This window comes from Cotesia glomerata, linkage group LG7 (assembly GCF_020080835.1).
Source record: "Cotesia glomerata isolate CgM1 linkage group LG7, MPM_Cglom_v2.3, whole genome shotgun sequence".
NCBI classification, from domain to species: domain Eukaryota; kingdom Metazoa; phylum Arthropoda; class Insecta; order Hymenoptera; family Braconidae; genus Cotesia; species Cotesia glomerata.
This window is the reverse complement of record NC_058164.1, coordinates 25690227-25711061: the sequence shown is the minus strand read 5'-3', so window position 1 is coordinate 25711061 and position 20835 is coordinate 25690227. Positions and strand designations below refer to the sequence as shown.

Here is a 20835-nt window from a genome sequence, read left to right as displayed (position 1 = left end):
TGTAAAAAAAAATTGTCCCAAAAATGTCCCAAGCGTGGGACATCCAAACGTGACACAATTTGGGACAATTTTGGGACATCTCAAAAAAAAATTAAAAATTTAAAAGTAGTGCGTTTAAGTAATTTTTCGTCGATTTTAGGTATTTTTTTGAAGATTTTCAGAAGACTTCACAATTTCATGACAATTTTACAACAATTTCAAATGGTTTTTAAATGATTTTGAAGAAGATAATTTATTTTTGCACAGCTGTAGATTTGTCTAGAAATTAATGGATGAAACATTTTTGGGACAATTTTAGGACATTTTTTTAATATTTTTAGGACAATTTTGAACGTTTTTCAAATAATTAAAAAAAAAAAACAATTTATTTTTGCACGATTGTAGATTTGTCCTAAAATTAATAGATGAAAAATTTTAGGACATTTTTGGGACAACTTTAGGACATTTTTCGGACAACTTTAGGACTTTTTAGGACAACTTTAGGACATTTTTGGGACAATTTTAGGACATTTTTGGGACAGTTCGGTAATGTTTCTACAACAAACTTTGAACATTTTTAGAACTATTTCACGACACTTTTGACCGATTTCAAGAAAGATAATTTATTTTTGCACGCTTGTAGATTTGTACTAAAATTAATAGATGAAAAATTTTAGGACATTTTTGGGTCAACTTTAGGACATTTTTGGGACAATTCTGTAATGTTTCTACAACAAAAGTCAAAAATTTTTAGAACTTTTTCACGACGTTTTTTTTTTTAATTATTTGAAAAACGTTCAAAATTGTCCTAAAAATATTTAGAAAATGTCCTAAAATTGTCCTAAAGTTGTCCCAAAAATGTCCTAAAATTTTCCCAAAAATGTCCTAAAATCTTTCATCTATTAATTTTAGGACAAATCTACAACCGTGCAAAAATAAATTGTTTTTTTTTTTAATTATTTGAAAAACGTTCAAAATTGTCCTAAAAATATTAAAAAAATGTTCCGAAAATGTCCTAAAATTGTCTCAAAAATGTCCCAAATTGTGTCACGTTTGGATGTCCCACGCTTGGGACATTTTTGGGACAATTTTTTTTTACACGGGCAATTTTTCAAGTTTTTTACAAATGAAAATTTTTTTTATTTTTCTGTAGTGATTTTTTCAATAAAAAAAAAAATTCTAAAAACTTTTAGATATCAGCTAACTTAATTTTAATTATTTTAATATCATTAAAAATTAATTTTTTCTGAGAAAAACAAATTTTTTAATTTTTTTTTTACTTACTAAAATAATTAAAATTGAAATATTTAAAAATTATTTTTTTTTCTCTGCTCGAATTTCAATTACATCACTTATTTTCCCGAGTTCAGTGAACGCAACACGACAGTGACACGTGATAGGTATTTTCTCGGCAAATTTGACATTTTAATACTTAAAAAATATTTTTAATCTATTAAATACTGTAAGGTAAGTAATAATTATTAAAATTTTAAATAAATTTCCAAATAAATTGCATAAAAAATACTTTATTTTTAATTTTGTAAAACTTAACCTCAAAATCTGATAAATTTTCAATTAAAAAAAAAAGTATAAAATTCTTGCAATATAAAATTATAAATTCTAAATACTTGCAACCCAAAAATATAAAATTATTGTTAATGACAGTGAAAATTGATTTTAATAATTAGAATTGACAATTGAGAAAAAAAACTGATGCAATTTTTATTTATAATTTGCAGATGGTGGAAGGAAAAACAGAAGGGTAAGTTTTATCTTTAATTTATAAATAAATATATGATATTTGATAAATTGAGAGGTTGTTAATTATTGCGTTTAATTATTTACTGGACAATGGACGATCAATTTATAAATAATTTTGTATTTGTTCGTTCAAAGTAAATTTTATAATTTGTAAATTTTATTTTTAATATTTTTTAGTTTAATTTTTTTATAAAAATTATTTTTATTTTAGAACTGAGCCATCCAAAAAGGCTTTAAAAAAGCAACAAAAAGAAGCTGAAAAAGCTGCTAAAAAAGCTGAACGTCAACCTCAGATGGTAAGTACATTATTTTATTAAATAAATTCATTAGAATAGAATAGAATAATTTATTGAGCTTCTAGGACAAGTACATAATCCACTTTTACAATAAACATAAAATAATTAATAAATTTACAATTAGACGAATAAATTGATTAAAAAAAAAATTGAATAAAAAAAAGGCCATTCGGCAGCCGAAATGGAAGTAGATTTTTTAAATAAAGAAAATTGATTTTTAATAAAATAATATAATAACACTAATAATGTATAACTTAATTTATGAATTAAAAACAAAATTCAATAATAAATTTAAAACTGTTTAGAACAAATTTTGGAAAAAAAATTAACTTTTGAAGAAAAAGTTTCTCAAAGAATTGCAAAGATTATAAAATTTGAATTATAAATGACCAAATTTTAAATAACTGCTTAGGAACAACAATTTGCAAATCAATCAGATGTTTGAAATCGGATAAAATTTTAATTGAAGAAAACAATATATAGAACTAATTTATGACATATTTACTGACGAATTACCTGAAAACATTACACGAGAGACTAATCATTATCGTAATTATTGAATTTACATCATTATTAAGCTATGATGCAGACAATAATTCTAAAACGGCTGCAACAGTAAAACTGTTTCATTAAACGAACTCTAAAAGGAGTAATATTGAGGCTATTACCACTTCTGAGTAGTGGAAATTGAAGCTTATTAAAAGAGCTTTACGATGCATTTTACCGAATTTTTATATCTTGTCTCGATCAGTAATTATATCAAGTTGAAGTAGTAAAAACATCAATTTTTACGATTTTCAAAATTTCAAAATCCTGTCATCTCCAAATTACTCGCCCGATTAAGCTCATCTTCGAACTTAACCTTGGTCTTGATCGATAGATAAAGCATGTTGAGTTTGAGAAGAATCGGTTATAAATTGAAAACGCTATCGTGCTGACAAGCCGCGTTATATCGTATAAATATATATATATATATATATATATATATATATATATATATATATATATATATATATATATATATATATATATATATATATATATATTTATACGATTTTATAAATTTTTTATAAAAACTTAAATTTTTTTTATGTGCCCTTTTAGCTTTAGGCACTACTTTTCTAAAACTATTCTAAAAGCTAAAAGGGCGCATGTCTTGAGTTACGTCCTTTTAGTTTTAGGATACTCGAATTTTTTTAACTTCCCGCTAAGAAAATCGAAGATTTTCAAAAATCGGGAAGTTATTGTTTTCACCCCGTTTTGCAAAAATCGAGTTTTCATCAGATTTCGACGTTTGAAGGTCACAGGAAGCTTCCCTGACTATCCCCGCGAGGTTGTCACGGTGTCTGTATGTGTGTGTGTGTGTGTGTGTGTGTGTGTGTGTGTTGTGTGAAAGTATGTGAACCGCTTATAACTTTTGAACGGCTTGACCGATTTTATCGCGGTTGGTGCCATTCGAAAGGGCTTGACTAAACTTAGATTTTGAAAACTATTTGGACCGATTCAGATCAATAGATTTTGAGAAATCTTCAAAAAACTGAAAAAAAAAATTTTTTCAAATGTGGTTTTTTTGGAATAACTTTAAAACGGCTTAAAGGTTCAATTCCAAAAACTAATCAGCTCTTAACCTCAAAAAACCACGTCGATCGCCACCAGTCCGGTCAAAATCGGTTGATTCGTTCGAGAGATATCGTGAACGAAAGAAAACTGAAAAAAGTGTTTTTTCGGAATAACTCCAAAATTCCTAGCGCGATCAATTCAAAATTTGAGATTCTTTGTGAAGCTTGAAAAACTGCGTCGAATGCTTCTAACCGCGTAAAAATCGGTTTATTCATTCAAAAGTTATTGCGGTTTAAAAATTCAAAAAATAGTGTCATCAAATCTCTATCAGACTTTTGAGCTCGAAGAGCTTTAAAGCATAGGAAAGAGATCTCTTTGAGCTTGGAGAGCTCAAAATAACCCAGAAATTGTATTTTTGAGCTCGAAGAGCTCAAAAACGTCATTGGTGCAATTTTAAGCGCCTAAGTATGGAATTAGCGGGAAGTTGCAGGGATGGCCTTTAGGGTCAACCGTTTTCCTAATTTTTTTTTTTACAGATCTTTTGAGCGATTTCAAGAAGAATGGCAAAAAAAAATTTTTTTATGCGCCCTTTTAGCATGGATCCCTACTAACCTGTAGCTATGCGCCCTTTTTGCATTAGTCACGCGATATATTTTTGTTTAATTGTATACTTTTAGCGCGAGCGTAGGTATGCTCTACTCGCTTAAAAATTCAAACCACCGATTCCGTTGCGTAAAATTGGAGTTAAAATCCATAATATGTATGTATAGAATGAAAAACACCTTAACGGAAAGTTAAAAATTATACGCCCTTTTGGCTTTGGAAATTTTATTTTTATTTTTAGGCTTAGAACATGTTTACAAAACGATTGGCAGCAAAAAAAAAAAAATTATACCCCCTTTTGGCATTAGGCACGCGATATTATATTATATTGCAAGTATTGTATAATTAGTTGTAAGAAAATTTATACATTGTACATTGTATTAGCTAATGATTTTTTAACTTGATGTTTATATAATTAAATATAATTGTATTTTTCTGGTGTCTATGCACAGGTCTCATGCACTTCTATAGAATGTACACCAGAAGTAAAATAAATAAATAAATTATTAAAAATTAATTAATTAATTTTTAGCCTGAACAAGAAGCGACTGAAGATGTTTCCGTCGGACTTTACGGAAATATGGAGATGATTCGGAGTACAGAATATCATTCAGATAGAAAGTATGTCCACATAAAAGAATTAAATTTAAAACTTACCGATGAAACTGTTTGGATTCGCGGTCGCTTGTATACCAGTCGTGCAAAAGGTAAACAAGTTTTTATAGTGATAAGACAAGAAGGCTCGACGGTCCAAGGTTTAGCTTCAGTCAATGACAAGATCAGCAAGCAGATGATTAAATTTATCTCTGGGTAATTTTTTTTTCCTACAAAATTATAAAAAATTATTTTTAAATAATTAATTAATTATATTTATACAGGATTACAAAGGAGTCAATAATTGATTTAGAAGCTACCATAAAAACAGTTCCAACAAAGGTGACGTCTTGCTCGCAGCAAGACGTCGAGTGCTCGATCCAAAAGATATTCGTAGTGAGCGCAGCCAAGTCTCAGCTTCCAATTTTAGTGGAAGACGCCGCGAGGCCGGAGAATGTTGAGAGTGGGCCCGCGATCACTGTCAACCAGGACATGCGGCTGGACTATCGCTTCTTGGACTTAAGGACTCCCGCGAACCAAGCGATTTACCGCTTAGAGTCCAGGATTACTAATTTGTTCAGGCAAATTCTTTTGGAGATTGGCTTTGAGGAGATTCATACTCCGAAGATGATTTCTGCCGCTAGTGAAGGCGGTGCTAATGTCTTTGAGATGCCTTATTTTGGAAAAAAAGCTTATCTTGCTCAGTCACCTCAGTTGTATAAGCAGATAGCTATTGCTTCTGATTTTGATAAAGTATTTACTGTTGGTTCAGGTAAATTATTATCTATATTATTAAGAGAGTAAGAAAAAATCTGGAATTGAAAAATGACCTTGTATCTTGTGAACTATTGACATTTTTAAAGATATAAGCTCATCCTGATGTTACACTCATTGAGACCTTTCATTTGAGTACCCACATCAATTTTTCATATATTTTATATATATTATATATATGTATATATGAAAAATATATTAAAAATGCATGTGGGTACTCAAATGAAAGCTCTTGATGAGTGTAACATCAGGATGAGCTTATATCTTTAAAAATGTCAATATTTAAGAAAGTACAGAAAATTTTAACAAATATCTTGTGAAATATTGACATTTTTAGAGATATAAGCTCATCCTGATGTTACTTTCATCAAAAGCTTTCATTTGAGTACCCACATCAATTTTTCATATATTTTATATATTTATATATATAGTATACATGTATATATGAAAAATTGATGTGGGTACTCAAATGAAAGCTTTTGATGAGTGTAACATCAGGATGAGCTTATATCTTTAAAAATATCAATATTTAAGAAAGTATAGAGCAATTTAACAAAAATCTTGTGAACTATTGACAATTTTAAAGATATAAGCTCATCCTGATGTTACACTCATCAAAAGCTTTCATTTGAGTACCCACATCAATTTTTCATATATTTTATATATTTATATATATGTATTTATGAAAAATATATCAAAAATTCATGTGGGTACTCAAATGAAAGGTCTTAATGAATGTAACATCAGCGTGAGCTTATATATTTAAAAATGTCAATAATTAAGAAAGCACAGCTCCATTCAACAAATATCTTGTGAACTATTGACATTTTTAACGATATAAGCTCATCCTGATGTTACACTAATCAAGACCTTTTATTTGAGTACCCATATCAATTTTTCATATATTTTATATATTTATATATATGTATATATGAAAAATATATTAAAAATTCATGTGTGTACTCAAATGAAAGCTCTTGATGAGTGTCACATCGGAATGAGCTTATATCTTCGAAATATATATATATATATATATATATATATATATATATATGAAAAATATATCAAAAATGCATGTGGGTACTCAAATGAAAGCTCTTGATGAGCGTCACATCGGGATGAGCTTATGTCTTCGAAATATGTATTATATATATATATATATATATATATATATATATATATATATATATATATATATATATATATATATATATATATATATATATATATATATATATGAAAAATATATCAAAAATGCATGTGGGTACTCAAATTAAAGCTCTTGATGAGTGTAATCTCAGAATGAATTTATATCTTTAATAATGTCAATATTTAAGAAAGTACAGTGCAATTTAACAATATATAAGATACATAATTAAGAAATGACCTTTTATCTTGTAAAATAATGACATTTTTAAAGATATAAGCTCATCCTGATGTTACATTCATCGAGACCTTTAATTTAAGTACCTACATCAATTTTTCATATATTTATATATATTATATATATGTATATATGAAAAATATATTAAAAATTCATGTTTGTACTCAAATGAAAGCTCTTGATGAGCTTATATCTTCGAAATATGTATTATATATATATATATATATATATATATATATATATATATATATATATATATATATATATATGAAAAATATATCAAAAATGCATGTGGGTACTCAAATGAAAGCTCTTGATGAGTGTAACATCGTAATGAGCTTATATCTTTAAAATCTATTTGATTTTTTAATAATAATAATAATCTATCGAATGTTTTAAAGTTTTCAGAGCCGAAAATTCAAACACCCATCGTCACTTGACAGAGTTCATAGGTCTTGATTTAGAAATGGCTTTCAAATCGCACTACCACGAAGTGGTAGACACCATTGGTTACATGTTCACAGAAATGTTCAGAAGACTTCGTGATAAGCACTCTGATCTAATTGCACTAGTGAACCAGCAGTATCCAGCCGAGCCCTTTGAGTGGCTGGACCCGGCGCTGAAGCTTGAGTTTTCTCAGGCCAGAGAAATGCTCGCCGAAGCTGGGGTTGCACTTGGAGAAGAGGATGATCTTTCCACTGCTGATGAAAAGTTGTTGGGAAAATTGGTCAAGAAAAAATACTCTACTGATTTCTTTATACTGGACAAGTTTCCTTTGGCTGTCCGTCCTTTTTATACTATGCCTGATCCTAAAAATCCTGTAAGTATTTTTTTATTTTTAATTTTATTTTTTTCAATATAATGACATTTAAATTAGGTGTTACTTGACAATTTTTTGATTTTATTTAAAAAAATTTGTTCCAAAAAATTATATTTAAAAAATTGCATTTTTTATTTTTTAAAATTTTTGTATATTAATTTTTTTTTTGTATATTAATTTTTTTTTTTGCTGTAATTTATTTGTTATAAAATTATTAAATGTATGCTAAATTAATTTTTATTCAATATTTGTAATTTTTAACTGTAATTTATTATTAATAATTTTTTTTTTATTTATAGAAAGCTTCAAATTCATATGACATGTTTATAAGAGGAGAAGAAATTTTATCAGGCGCTCAGAGAATTCACGACCCGGCATTTTTAACTGAGCGCGCAAAACACCATGGAGTTGGTAAGAAAATTTATTTTAAATAATTAAATTAAGATACCCAGTTATTAACACTGGCTTAATTAATTGACACTTGCAATTTTATTCTGATTAAAAAAATGAAATTTTTTTAAAAAAACAAATTATCTTAAATAGATACGAACACGGATAGAACAAGATGACACTGGATATAATCCCAGATTATACTCAGTGATATCTGTGGTGAAAAATTTTTTTAGATAGTAGCTAGAAAAATCCCGATTATACTGCGTGATATCTGGATTATACTCATTGTAATCTGGATTATACTCATTGTAATCTGGATTATACTCATTGTAATCTGGATTATACTCATTGTAATCTGGATTATACTCATTGTAATCTGGATTATACTAGCTACTATCTGAATTTTTTTTCACTGATTATAATCCAGGATGATATCCAGTGCCATCTCGTTCTTTATGTGAAGTTAGCCAACATCTAAAAATTTTTATAATTTTTTTTATTGAAAAAATTATTTTAAAAAAATTTTTAAAAAATTGCAGTTGTAAAAAATTTTAAAAACTTTAAATGCATTTTTATAAAAATATTTTTTAGTTCTAATTTAATAAATGAAGTCAAATTAAAAATTAAAAATTAAAAATTAAAAATTAAAATTTATAATTTAAAAATTGTATTTATTAATTTATTAAAGTCGATTTATTTTATTTTATTAAAATAAAATTGCAAGTGTCAATAATTGGGTCTTTTACCTTATTCTTATTAATTAATAAATTAATTAATTATTAATGTTGTTGATATTTTTTTTTAGAAATTGAAAAAATAAAATCATACATAGAATCCTTTGAGTACGGCTGCTCTCCACACGCAGGTGGAGGAATTGGTTTAGAGCGCGTGGTGATGCTTTATCTCGGCTTGGATAACATCCGGAAGACTTCTATGTTCCCACGCGACCCTAAACGCCTTACACCTTAAATAATTATAATGATTAAATTCATTTAATTATTCTGCTTTATATTTTCATAATTAATAAAGTTCAATTATATAATAATTCATTTTTTATTTATTTTTAATCACTCATTATTTTTTTTTCAAAAATTTTATAATTTTTTTTTTGTAAAAAAAAATTATAAATTATTAAAAAAAAATTTTTTTTTAATTATTTAACCTCAATTTATTTAAAAAAAAAAAATAATTAATTTTTTTTTAATTTATTTAAAAAAAATTAAATAATTAATTTTTTTTTCATTTATTAAAAAAAAAATTAAATAATTAATTTTTTTTTCATTTATTAAAAAAAAAATTAAATAATTAATTTTTTTTAATTTATTAAAAAAAAAATTAATTCTTAATTTCAAATTTCAAAATTCCCGCCTTAGAATTTTAGTGCGCATGCGCGCCGCGCCGCGCCGCGCATGCGCGCAGTATAACTTGTAAAAATTTCCACGAAACATTATTCAGGTTATGTTCATGCTTTTAACAAGTTCTAAATAGTTAAAATTTAATAATATTTCCAATTATTGTTATTAAATTAAATATATAAACTTAAAAAATATTAAAAGTGCATAATTTAAATTATTAATTTGCCATCAGCTGTTTAAAATAATAAAAAATTATCAGAAGTATAAAATAAAATGCAAAAAAAAGAATCTGGTGACTAAAATTAATAAAAAATAAATAAACAATTAAACAAAAATGGCGTCAACACTGTGCCGGTCTTTTCATCGGCTGAGAGTCTCCATCGGTGAGTAAATAAATAAATTATTATTATTATTAAAAAAATAATATTAAATTTAGTAGACGAAATTAATTATATAATACTAAAGTTAGCTGACATTTTTAATTTTTTCTTTATTAAATTTATTAAAAATATTTTTAAAAAATTACACTTTCAATAATAATAATAATAATTTTTTTTTAATAATTTTTTGACATTAAATTTAGCTGTCATTTTTTTTAATTTCTGTCAATTTTTTTTTGCCACAATTTATCATTATTATTATTATTAAAAAAATATTAATTATTTAAAAAATTGCATTTTTTATTTTTTAAAATTTTTACGTCAATTTTTTTTTATAATTTTTTTTTGCTATAATTTATTTGTTATAGAATTTTAAAAATTATGAAATAAATGCTAAATTTATTTTCATCTAAATTTCTACATATGGAAATTTTTTGTTAAATTTTTTTCATTATAATTTAATTACTAAATTCAGTATCTTAACCTCTAAATAAAATAATAATAAAGTTAGCCGAGATTTTTGATTTTTTTATTTTGCTTAATTTGTTAAATTATAACTAAAAAATATTTTTAAAAAATTGTACTTATAGTTTTTGAAGTTTTTAAGAAATAAAAAAATTTTTTTTTTAATAATTCTTTAATAAATAAAATTAACAAAATTTTTAGATATCGGCTAACTTTATTTTCATCTAAATAAAAATACTTCCAAAAATTTTTAAATGTCAGCTAACTTAATTAAATTAGTTAAAAACTAAAAAAGCTAACCTCAACATGGAAAAATTTCATGTTCAGGTTTAATACCTAAGTCAAATTACTCTTCTCTCCACCAATCACGGAGTAGTCCAACCATAATTCCGCTAATCGACCCAAAGTCATGCCAATTGTTGTCATTGAGTCCATCACTGAGCTCCCTGGACCTAAACATCCGGAACCCGGGTCTGATTTCGCAAATCATAGATCTACCGGTAGTAGATCACAGAAACGAAGTGATCAACCCTCGGAAGATCATAGACCAGGTCGAGAAAGGCTCGCCTGGATCTGCTCCAGTAGAGCTTCCGACGAATCAAATTATTGAGAAGGAAGCTGCTAGATTGATTGTAATCCGGCGGCACAAGATGAAGAAGCACAAGAAGCGCAAGCTTAAGAAGAAGATGAAGTTCCTCTGGAGGAAATATAAACAGAGAAGAGTCCTAAAGAAGGAAAAGAGGTTCCACCGGGAAATGTTAGCTCAGATCCGGAGGGCTGAGAGGTTTGACCCGGCAACTTACATCCGCTCCAGATTGGATATCCTGGACAATGTTAGGATCCCCAATGTATGGAAGGGAGAAGTCATGTCCGAATCGATGGTAAAGAAGTTTATGCAGGAAGAGGAAGAGAAGAAGCTTAGAAGACTCAATCGCCCTAGGCTCACTTTGGATTGAATTTTTATAAGCTTTAAAAGTATCTAATGTAATATTAAATAAAGTAAATAAAGTAAATAAAATGGTTGTTAAGAATAATTCTGGAGTTTTATTATAAATACTTTACAATAAATTAATTTTAAGTCTTAGTTTTAATATTTACAAATGGCTTGGTTAGATTTTGTAAAGTTATAGGCTAAAAATTTAGGAATAATTGACGCCATTTTGAAAAAGGCGTTAAAGATTTTAAATGGTTGAACAGTCTGTAATTTTATTTACAAATGGCTTGGTTAGATTTTGTAAGGTTATACGCTAAAAATTTAGGTAGGAAATATTTTACGCCATTTTGAAAAAGATGTAAAATGGCTGTAATTTCTTTATAAATTAACAAGGATTAATTTATTATTTAAGCTATCAAAAATTGACAGTCGTATAACCCTTAAAAATAAAATAAATTTAATACATAATTGGCACATTATTAAAAAAGTATAAAGCAGCTTTTGGCACGCTTAGAATACTTCCAGAGCCTTGATATCATTTTTGGTTATTGATAATCTATCACAATAATTACTAACTAAAAATTTATCATTAGTACCAAAATAATTTGTCTTTTTAAGGATAAAACCAATCTAAAAAAGAGTAAATCTATAAAAACGCCCAATTACTTGGGCAGAACATTCCCTTTTTGAATCTGCAGACTTTTCTTCCTACTACAAAGTCTTCCGGTCTTAAGAGTAGAACTTCTGCCTGAAAAATAGTCCTCAATCTCTTGGAGCGACTTGTTTTTCGTCTCCGGTAGGCAAATGTAAAAGTAAATGGTCCCAAACAAAGAAATGAACCCGTAAAGCAAGAAAGTTCCATGCTCCGTAATGGCCGCTCTCAAAAACGGGAATGTTTTGACCACCATGAAGACAAAGCAATGAGCAGACATGGTGGTGAGTCCCCCGATGATGCCTCTGACTTGGACGGGATACACTTCGCCAATCATAACCCAAGGGATCACCAAGAATCCAATTGTGCAAGCGATCGTGTACGCAAAGATGCAGACTACTGGCACCCAAGTGAAGGTAGCGGGTATGTTGTTGGCCTTCCAGACGTCGTTGAGCCACATATAGGTGCCAAGACCTAGCATAGACAGACCGCAGCCTATGGAAGATACCATGGTCAGTGGCCTTCTTCCGCACCTTCTGCACAAAACGCAAGCCAGGATGGTCGAAAGTAACCTAACAACGCCTAGAATTGTTGTAGCAAGGTACTTATTCATTGTGGCACCAGATTTCTGGAAGATATCCACTGCGTAGAAGGTTACCGCGTTGGTTCCCGACCACTGGTAGATCAGGAAGTAGAAGAAGAGCAGCGCGAAAGGCTTGAGAGCGTTTGGCTGCATGATGGCATGCAAGATCTCCTTGGGATTGGTCAGTCTTTTGAGGTTGTTCTTGTTGGAGAAGTTTATAAGCGTGTCCATCTCCTTGGTCAGGTTGTAAGAGCTGCCCCGAAAGTGTTCTAAAGCACGACGCGCTTTTTCGGGCTTGTTCCTGGAGATCAGGTACGAAGGCGTCTCCGGGAACATGAACATTAGGATCAAAGCTGATGCTGGAATCAGACTGCTGACCATCGCACAAATCTTCCAGGTGGTCACTCCACCCATCGCGTATTCTAGCAGGACACCTGTACTGACTCCCACGCTGGAAATTGCAGTTAGCATCCCTCTTAAGTGAGGTTGGGTCACTTCGCTGGTGTAAACTCTAGCTGGCGCTCCAACCATCCCGGATCCTAGACCGGTGAAGAATCGCCCGGCGTAGATCATGTCGATGTTGGTTGCGAAGCTTATTAGCAACCAGCCGAGTAAAGCTGGGATTTCGGTGATGATCAAGGAACGCTTTCGGCCTATTTGGTCCATCAGGTAGCCCGATAGGAGGCAGCCTATTGGCGTTCCTATTGATGACATGCTTGCTGGAAGATAGAAGGTTTAATTAGTTGGATCTAGAGAATTCTTGTATTTATTGGATAGTATAGCTAAAGCGATTTGTTTTAGCAATGAAATATGAGCAAGACTAAGTGAAAAGAGCAAAGGTTACCTCTTTAACCAATTTTGCATTGCAAAAATAGTTATTTAATGATTGGTATCAATTAGAAGTCAGTTAGATTGCAGATTAGTATCCGACTAAATTTTATATAAAATGATTTTGCATTGAAGTAATATTTCCTAATCTTTGTCCTTAATTAGGAGACGTGGTAAGTTAGCCAAATTTACTTATATTTCATTGGAAAACAGGAATTTTAATATAATAGTAGTTAAAGTCGATTCTAAATATTGAAATCTAATTTATAAATCATAAGATAGTAACTTTTGAGCTTGTAAACTAATTATTGGAACAAGATAAGGGTTAGAGTATTTTTTCTTACCAATCCAAGACTCCTGAACGTCATCAATAGGCATGGTGCTGTTGACCGCTCTTAGCTGCGGAATTGCAATGGCGGAGAATCCAAAGGCCATGCCGGTATTGACGGTTCCCAATTGGGCGACAAACGCCGCAAGGATTTGTCTGGTGGCGCTCCCGTGGGATAAATGCGGATTGGCTGGTTCCTGTTCCAGGTGGCCATTTTGGGGCAGTGGCTTGTCCATTACAAAGGAGCCTTGGATCTTCGGCGGCTTTGTGTCCACCATCAAGGCTTCCTTCTCTTTAGAGTCTGCTTTGCTGTAAAATTCGTTTTGAAATTGCTTTTTAATTTGTTAATTTGGATTTTGGTAAAAATTGCACGCCTTAAAGCGCGTGAGCGCTTTATTCCTTCGTCAAGGTCAAGCAGTTTTGTAATCACGATAATTCCTAGACGAAATCATATATTAACACCGGGTTTTCTTTATTAGGTCTAGAATTTGATAAACTTGTGCCGTATTTCATATCATTATTCTATTATATTTTTTTTAATCAATTTTTTAAAATTTATTATGATACACATTTTAAAAAAATTTCTTAGTTCTCTAACGTAAAAATTATGGCGCTACTTAATCAAGCTAAATTTTTTTAAACTGCGCGCGCATTTGACAAAAATAAAAGGCGCCAATAATTTAAATTTATAAATTTTATGGCGGCAAAAATTGAATTAAAAATTTTTTTAATTGGAATTATAAGAATTTTTTAAATAATTATTATTTTTTAACAAATTTTGAAATTTCTTGTCCCATGTATTCAAAAGATTCTTTAATTTTCTCTTAAAGAAATTTTGTTTTTTTTTCTCAAAAATCTACACAATTTATTTTTAGCTTAAAAAATGAATCAGCGTTATCAGGCGTGCACTTTTAGATTTTCAAAATTTTTTTAGACTGCGCGGCAATATGATAAGAAAAAAGGCGCCAATATTTAAAAAAAAAATAATTTTATGGCGCCAAAAATTGAATTTAAACTTTTTTAATTTGAACTAAATAAAATATTAATTTTAAAAATATCATAATTTTTTAACTAATTATAAAAATTTAATATGTTTTGTCCCATGTATTCAAAAAAACTTTAATTTTCTCTTAAAAAATTATTTTTTTTCTCTTAAAAATCTACGTAACTTATTTTTAGCTTAAAAAATGAATCAGCATTATAAGGCATGCACTTTTAGACTTTTCAAACTTTTTTAAATTGCGCGCGTATATAAGAAAAAAAAGGCGCCAATATTTAAGAAATAAATTTAATTTACAAATTTTATGGCGCGAAAAATTGAATTTTAACTTTTTTAATTTGAATTAAAAGAATTTTTTAATTTTTTGTCCCAAGTATTCAAAAGATACTTTAATTTTCTCTAAAAAAATTTAAGCTAAAAATTTGTAGATTTTCAAAAGAAAAAAAATTTTTTTTCGAGAAAATTAAAGTACCTTTTGAATACTTGGGACAAAAAATTGAATTTTAACTTTTTTAATTTGAATTAAAAAATTTTTTGTCCCAAGTATTCAAAAGATACTTAAATTTTCTCTTAAAAAAAATTTTTTTTTTTTTTAATTAATGTAATTTATTTTTTGCTTAAAAAATAAAAGTTTAAATTTTTCTAAATTTTTTTCCGTCTCTAAAATTTCAAAGTAAAATTAAGTATCAATTAAAAAGAAAAATAAATAGAATAATTGACCGGTCAAGGAAATATGATAATTTGATCTGCGATTAAACCCAATAAACCGTCGATTAGACGTTTTTAAGAGTAGCGTATCCCAACAAATAATAATCTTGTTAGTAGAGTTTATTGTTGTACGCTCGAGTCACTATCAATTACATCACACGCTGTAAATTTTATCAACACACACCTTAATACTTATTATTTGATATCATTGACAACTTATTAAATGAAATAAAAAATAATATCACAAAAAAATATTTATTCAAAATTTATAATAATTTTTTTTTCTAATTAATAATCATCGACTTTATTTTATTGCACGAATAATAAACAATATAAAATAAAAATATAAGAGGATTAGATTTCAAGGATAAGCGATCAAACGTTTGAAATGTTGCCCAAAGTTAGCTAATAATAGGCGACCTCATCTATTTATGCTCAATAAAATTTAGTAATATTATAATTGCAACTTGTGAATCCATATTTACGTTTTTATTTTGCTGATTAGATAAAATATTTGATTAATGTGTAATTTTTGAGTTGAATAAACTGTAATACTGTTAATTATATTAATTTATTGTTTTATAAAGAATGTTGGCATCTCTGTTAATGCTTAGACACGGATATTGTTGTAACTTCAAACAAAGAAGTTTGTAAGGTTCGAGATAATGATCTAGAAAACGGTTATTATGTACTTTAATAAAAGACTAGAGTTTAAATAAAGTAGGAAGGTTGGGATACGTATATCGTCTATTTTATTTTACTAATTTCTTTTTATTACATCCCTGGGATGATTCATGAGACGAGCTAGCTTGTCTATGATATTTTTATTGCGGAAATTTTTCACTTTTTTATTAAATTGTTTGTTTATTAATTTTTTAGGATTTTAGGTCAATTTTTTGCAGCAAAGAATTTAGTTTTTATAAATTCTTTAGCTTAATTCTAATTTTTGAGGCATTAATTTTCATTAATTTATTAATTTTATTTCAATAAATTGAATTTTGATAAATTTTATAGCCAAAAAAATTGAATTTTAGTAAATTTGTGAATTTTAAGTGTTAAAAATTGAATTTTGATCAATTTTATGGCTGAAAAAAATCGGATTATAATTAATTTTTGAATTTTAAAGCTTAAAAATTAAATTTTAATTAATTTGTGAATTTTATGCCACAAAAAATTGAATTTTAATCAATTTTATGAGACAAAAATTAAATTTTGATTAGTTTATTAATTTTATGGCACGAAAAATTGAATTTTAATCAATTTTATAGGACAAAAAATTGAATTATAATAAATTTATAAATTTCGAGTCTTAAAAATTAAATTTTGATCAATTTTGAAGCCAAAAAAATTGAATTTTGATCAATTTGTGAATTTCAGGTGTTAAAAATTGAATTTTGATAAGTTTTATGGCTAAAAAAAATTGGATTTTGATAAATTCATGAATTTTAAGTCTTAAAAATTAAATTATGATTAATTTGTGAATTTTATGGCACAAAAATTGAATTTTAATCAATTTTATGGGACAAAAATAAAATTTTGATTAATTTGTGAATTTTATGGCAGAAAAAATTGAATTTTAATTAATTTTATGGGACAAAAAATTGAATTATAATAAATTTATAAATTTTGAGTCTTAAAAATTGAATTTTGATCAATTTTTAAGCCAAAAAAATTGAATTTTGATATTCATGAATTTTATAGCGTAAAAATTGAATTTTAATCAAATTTATGTGGTAAAAAATTGAATTTTCAATAAATTTATATATTACAAGTCTTACAAATTGAATTTTGATAAATTTTATGGCTAAAAAAATTGGACATTGATAAATTTATGAATTTTATGTCTTAAAATTGAATTTTGATGAATTTTGTAGCCAAAAAATTGAAGTTTAATTAATTTATAAATTTTATAGCGCAAAAAATTGAATTTTAATAAATTTATAACTTTTATGCCGTTAAAAATTAAATTTTGATCAATTTTATGCTGCAAAAAATTGAAATTTAATAAATTTATTTATTTCTTATTTTAAAAATTACATTTTGGTTTATTTTATCCCACAAAAATTGAATTTTGATAAATTTATAGATTTTCAAGTCTTAAACGTTGAATTTTAATAAACCTATTAATTTTTTTTGCGCAAAAAATTGAATTTTGACAAATTTTATAGTGGAAAAAATTGAATTTTAATAAATTTTTATATTTTTAGTCTTAAAAATTAAATTTTGATGTATTTTACGTAACAAAAAATTGAATTTTGATAAATTTATAGATTTTCAGTCTTAAAAATTAAATATTGATAAATTTTCTCGTGCAAAAAATTGAATTTTAGTAAATTTATCTATTTTAAGTCTCTTTTTTTTTGCGTAATAAATTTGAATTAATTTATAAATTTTATGCGACAAAAAATGGAATTTTATGAATTTATAAATTTTTATATCAATTAAATAGAACAAAAAAATTCTAAAAAATTTCTTTTGATAAAAATCAAACAAATAAAAATTTCCAACAAGCACATTAATAAAACTTAACAAAAAGATAAAACTTCTCAGTCTCAAAAAAACTAAAAGATGTCATCAGAAACCGACAAAAAATTTCCAACTTATTTTTGCTTTATCTTAGTTTAATGCTCCCTCTCTCGCAAGGTCAATCCGGCAGCATTTACCCAACACGTGCGCACAGTGCAATAATTACACGAGTGACATAATTCAAAAGTTGAAAACAAAAATTAAATTCACGGATTTTAATGACACTGCTCTAAAAAAAAGTCACCCGTCGCGTAGTTACTTATATATTGCCCAAGAAATAAAGAAATAAAGAAATAAAAAATAAAAATAAAATGATGGAAACATTAATAGTTGTGTGCTCATGTGTGTTTATCATTTGATAAAGAATTAGCGGAATTTTTCATACATCTGGTGAATAAATTTAAGCGAAGGACATCGAATAACAAATTGCAAATAGCAAATAACATTAAATATTCATAATCGATTCAATCGAGCAACATTATTGATTTAAATACAATTTATCAACAGTTTGTAAACTTACGTGTCCATTGTGCCGTTAATTCAAACAAATAAGTATAAATAGTCACACAATTTTATTTTTTTCTCGTCCGATTCATTTGTAATTTATTTATTTATTTATTTTATTTTTAGTAAAACTTTTTACAACTTATCATTCTTATTTTTACTATTTATTAAGAGTTAATTGGTGATATTTTTGTTCACTGAGGAGCGTTAGACTCGTACAAGTTACTTTTATGCAGAAACAAGTGTATTTTGCCTCTAGCGCGAACTACAAAGAAATAAAAAATATATAAAAGCATGATAAAGACGTTTCAACCGCTAAAGCTAGTGGAGGGGATTCCCAGCTTGTTTTATTTTATGTTTTTCGTTGCAATCGCCCGGTTTAAACTTTCACCTTCAGAGGGCGTCTTTTTTAGATTTTTTTTATCTGTTTTTTTGTAAAATTGTTTTCGGTTTTTTGGGAATTTTTTTTTAGTCGACTTTGAATCATTTTTTATTAATAAAAAATAAAATTTATGTTATTTTTTGGGAATTGAAATTAAAAAAGGTCTTAATAAGAATTTTTGGTGGAAAATTTTGCAATTTTGTAAAATAAAAATAATTTGGAAGGTTAAAATGTATTTAAGAAATAATTTGAAGAGTTTTTTTAATTAATAATTGAAGTTTTTAATGTTTTAGTTTAAAACATTTAAAGTTTTATAGAATATGCTTAAAAAAGTTGAGAAAAATTCACTAAAAATAATTTTGAGTCTTGTTTTTTGGTATTATAAAGTAAAGTTTGAGAAAAAAATTAATTTTGGGGATATAATTTCAACAAAAGTTAGAATTTTTTTAATTTGAAGGATTTTTTGTTGCCAAAAATGGAATTTTAAATAAAAATTATATTTTAGAGGACTAATAAGGTTGAAATTAGTAATTTCTTAAGATTTTTCTGATAAATAAAATTTAAAGAGTTATTTTTTAGGAATTTAAGTCGAATTTTGATTGAAAATTTAATTTTGGCGCTCTAAAAAGGTCAAATTGAATAATTAACTTGAAATTTTTTAGTAAAAAGACTTTAACGACTTTTTTTTTATACTAAAAATGGATTTTTGATCAAAAATTTCATTTTGACGCTTAAAAAAAGCCAAAAATTTTATAATTTCTTCAATTTTTTTGAGTAAATGAACTTATAAGCTTGCTTTTTGTATTTAAAATTGAATAATGATTAAAAATCAAATTATTGCGCTTTAAAAAGTTAAATTTGATAAATTATTCAAATTTTATCAATAAATAGATTTTGAAACTTCTTTTCTTACAAAAAAATTCATACTTCGATCAAAAATAGCATTTTTACGCTTCAAAAAAGCCGCAAATTGATCATTTCTCCAAATTTTATCAATAAATAACACTTAAAGATTCATTTTTATAAATTTAACCTGAACTTTGATTAAAAATTTAATTTTTTCCCCCGAAAAAGCCAAAAATTGATAATTTCTTCAACTTTTTTTGAATAAATAAACTTTTAAGCTTTTTTTTTTGTATTTAAAATTAATTAATGATTAAAAATTCAATTTTTCCGCTTTAAAAAGTTCAAATTTGATAATTTATTCAAATTTTATCAATAAATAAATTTTTTAATTATTTTTTTTTACAAAAAAATAACATTTTAATTAAAAATTACATTATCATGATTCAAAAAAATTAAAATTCAAAATTTCTTGGATTTTTTTCAATAAAAAAGAATTTTAAGACAATTTTTTCACTAAAAATTGTACTTTTTAATTAAAAATTCAAATTTTATTGCTTTAACACTTAAAAAATTTTCCAAATTTTTATAATAATTATTTATTTTTTTTTTTCAAAAAAATTAATCAATTTAAAAAAAAAATTAATATAAAAATTTTAAAGCTTGCTTAAGTTAAATTGAACTTAGATATATAATCCTTCAACATAAATTTATTATTATTGATATAATCACATAATCCATAAAAATGAGTCTAAATTGTACTAAACAATTTGTTTATCAGCACATCAAAAGCGAGACTTAGATAATACATTAGAATATTAAAATGTTAATGCACGAGCAGAGGATAATCACGCATGTTGAACGTGAAGGCAACGTGATAGTTTTTTTTTAATATATTATATATTTATAGTTTTTAACATTATAACCAACTAAACGTTTCACGGCTTATTTACTTATTTACTGAATAATTAGCATGAGTTTCGTAATTAATCGCTCATTTTACTCAATTCACTTAGTTCAATTAACAGCTCATTAAAATTAAATTTTTATCAAAACTCACCCTGATGGGCCGCTTCCCTCGAATGTATCATAATTTTTAACCATTTTTTAACTTTTAAAAATTATTGATTAATTTTAATTAATAAAAAAGTAAACATCAACATGCTCACAAGCTAAACTTAAA

At 26.7% G+C, this 20835-nt stretch overlaps 3 protein-coding genes and 1 long non-coding RNA gene across 5 annotated transcripts; 2 read left to right on the top strand and 2 right to left on the bottom strand.

The window, feature by feature from the left end:
- The first annotated feature begins 1318 nt into the window (after window positions 1-1318).
- Window positions 1319-9209, top strand: LOC123269456 (aspartate--tRNA ligase, cytoplasmic). Its single transcript, XM_044735164.1, has 8 exons — window positions 1319-1446; window positions 1719-1741; window positions 1952-2036; window positions 4732-5009; window positions 5078-5565; window positions 7353-7771; window positions 8071-8182; window positions 8970-9209. The coding sequence occupies exons 2-8, from the start codon at window positions 1719-1721 to the stop codon at window positions 9131-9133; spliced, it is 1569 nt and encodes a 522-aa protein (XP_044591099.1). The 5' UTR covers window positions 1319-1446; the 3' UTR covers window positions 9134-9209.
- A 536-nt stretch (window positions 9210-9745) lies between these two features.
- On the top strand, window positions 9746-11382 carry LOC123269458. Its single transcript, XM_044735166.1, has 2 exons — window positions 9746-9902; window positions 10692-11382. The coding sequence occupies exons 1-2, from the start codon at window positions 9854-9856 to the stop codon at window positions 11318-11320; spliced, it is 678 nt and encodes a 225-aa protein (XP_044591101.1). The 5' UTR covers window positions 9746-9853; the 3' UTR covers window positions 11321-11382.
- Window positions 11383-20835, bottom strand: LOC123269455 (facilitated trehalose transporter Tret1-like). Of its 2 annotated transcripts, none has more exons than XM_044735162.1 (3): window positions 20713-20835; window positions 13706-13998; window positions 11383-13252 (listed from the first exon to the last, which is right to left on the bottom strand). In XM_044735162.1, the coding sequence occupies exons 1-3, from the start codon at window positions 20754-20756 to the stop codon at window positions 11961-11963; spliced, it is 1629 nt and encodes a 542-aa protein (XP_044591097.1). In that variant the 5' UTR covers window positions 20757-20835; the 3' UTR covers window positions 11383-11960. The 2 variants fall into 2 exon arrangements, with proteins under 2 accessions (XP_044591097.1, XP_044591098.1); XM_044735163.1 differs by lacking the exon at window positions 20713-20835 and adding an exon at window positions 18444-18706.
- Window positions 15916-18427, bottom strand: LOC123269464. Its single transcript, XR_006510420.1, has 2 exons — window positions 17998-18427; window positions 15916-16067 (listed from the first exon to the last, which is right to left on the bottom strand). It is a non-coding gene; the product is annotated as an uncharacterized LOC123269464 (long non-coding RNA).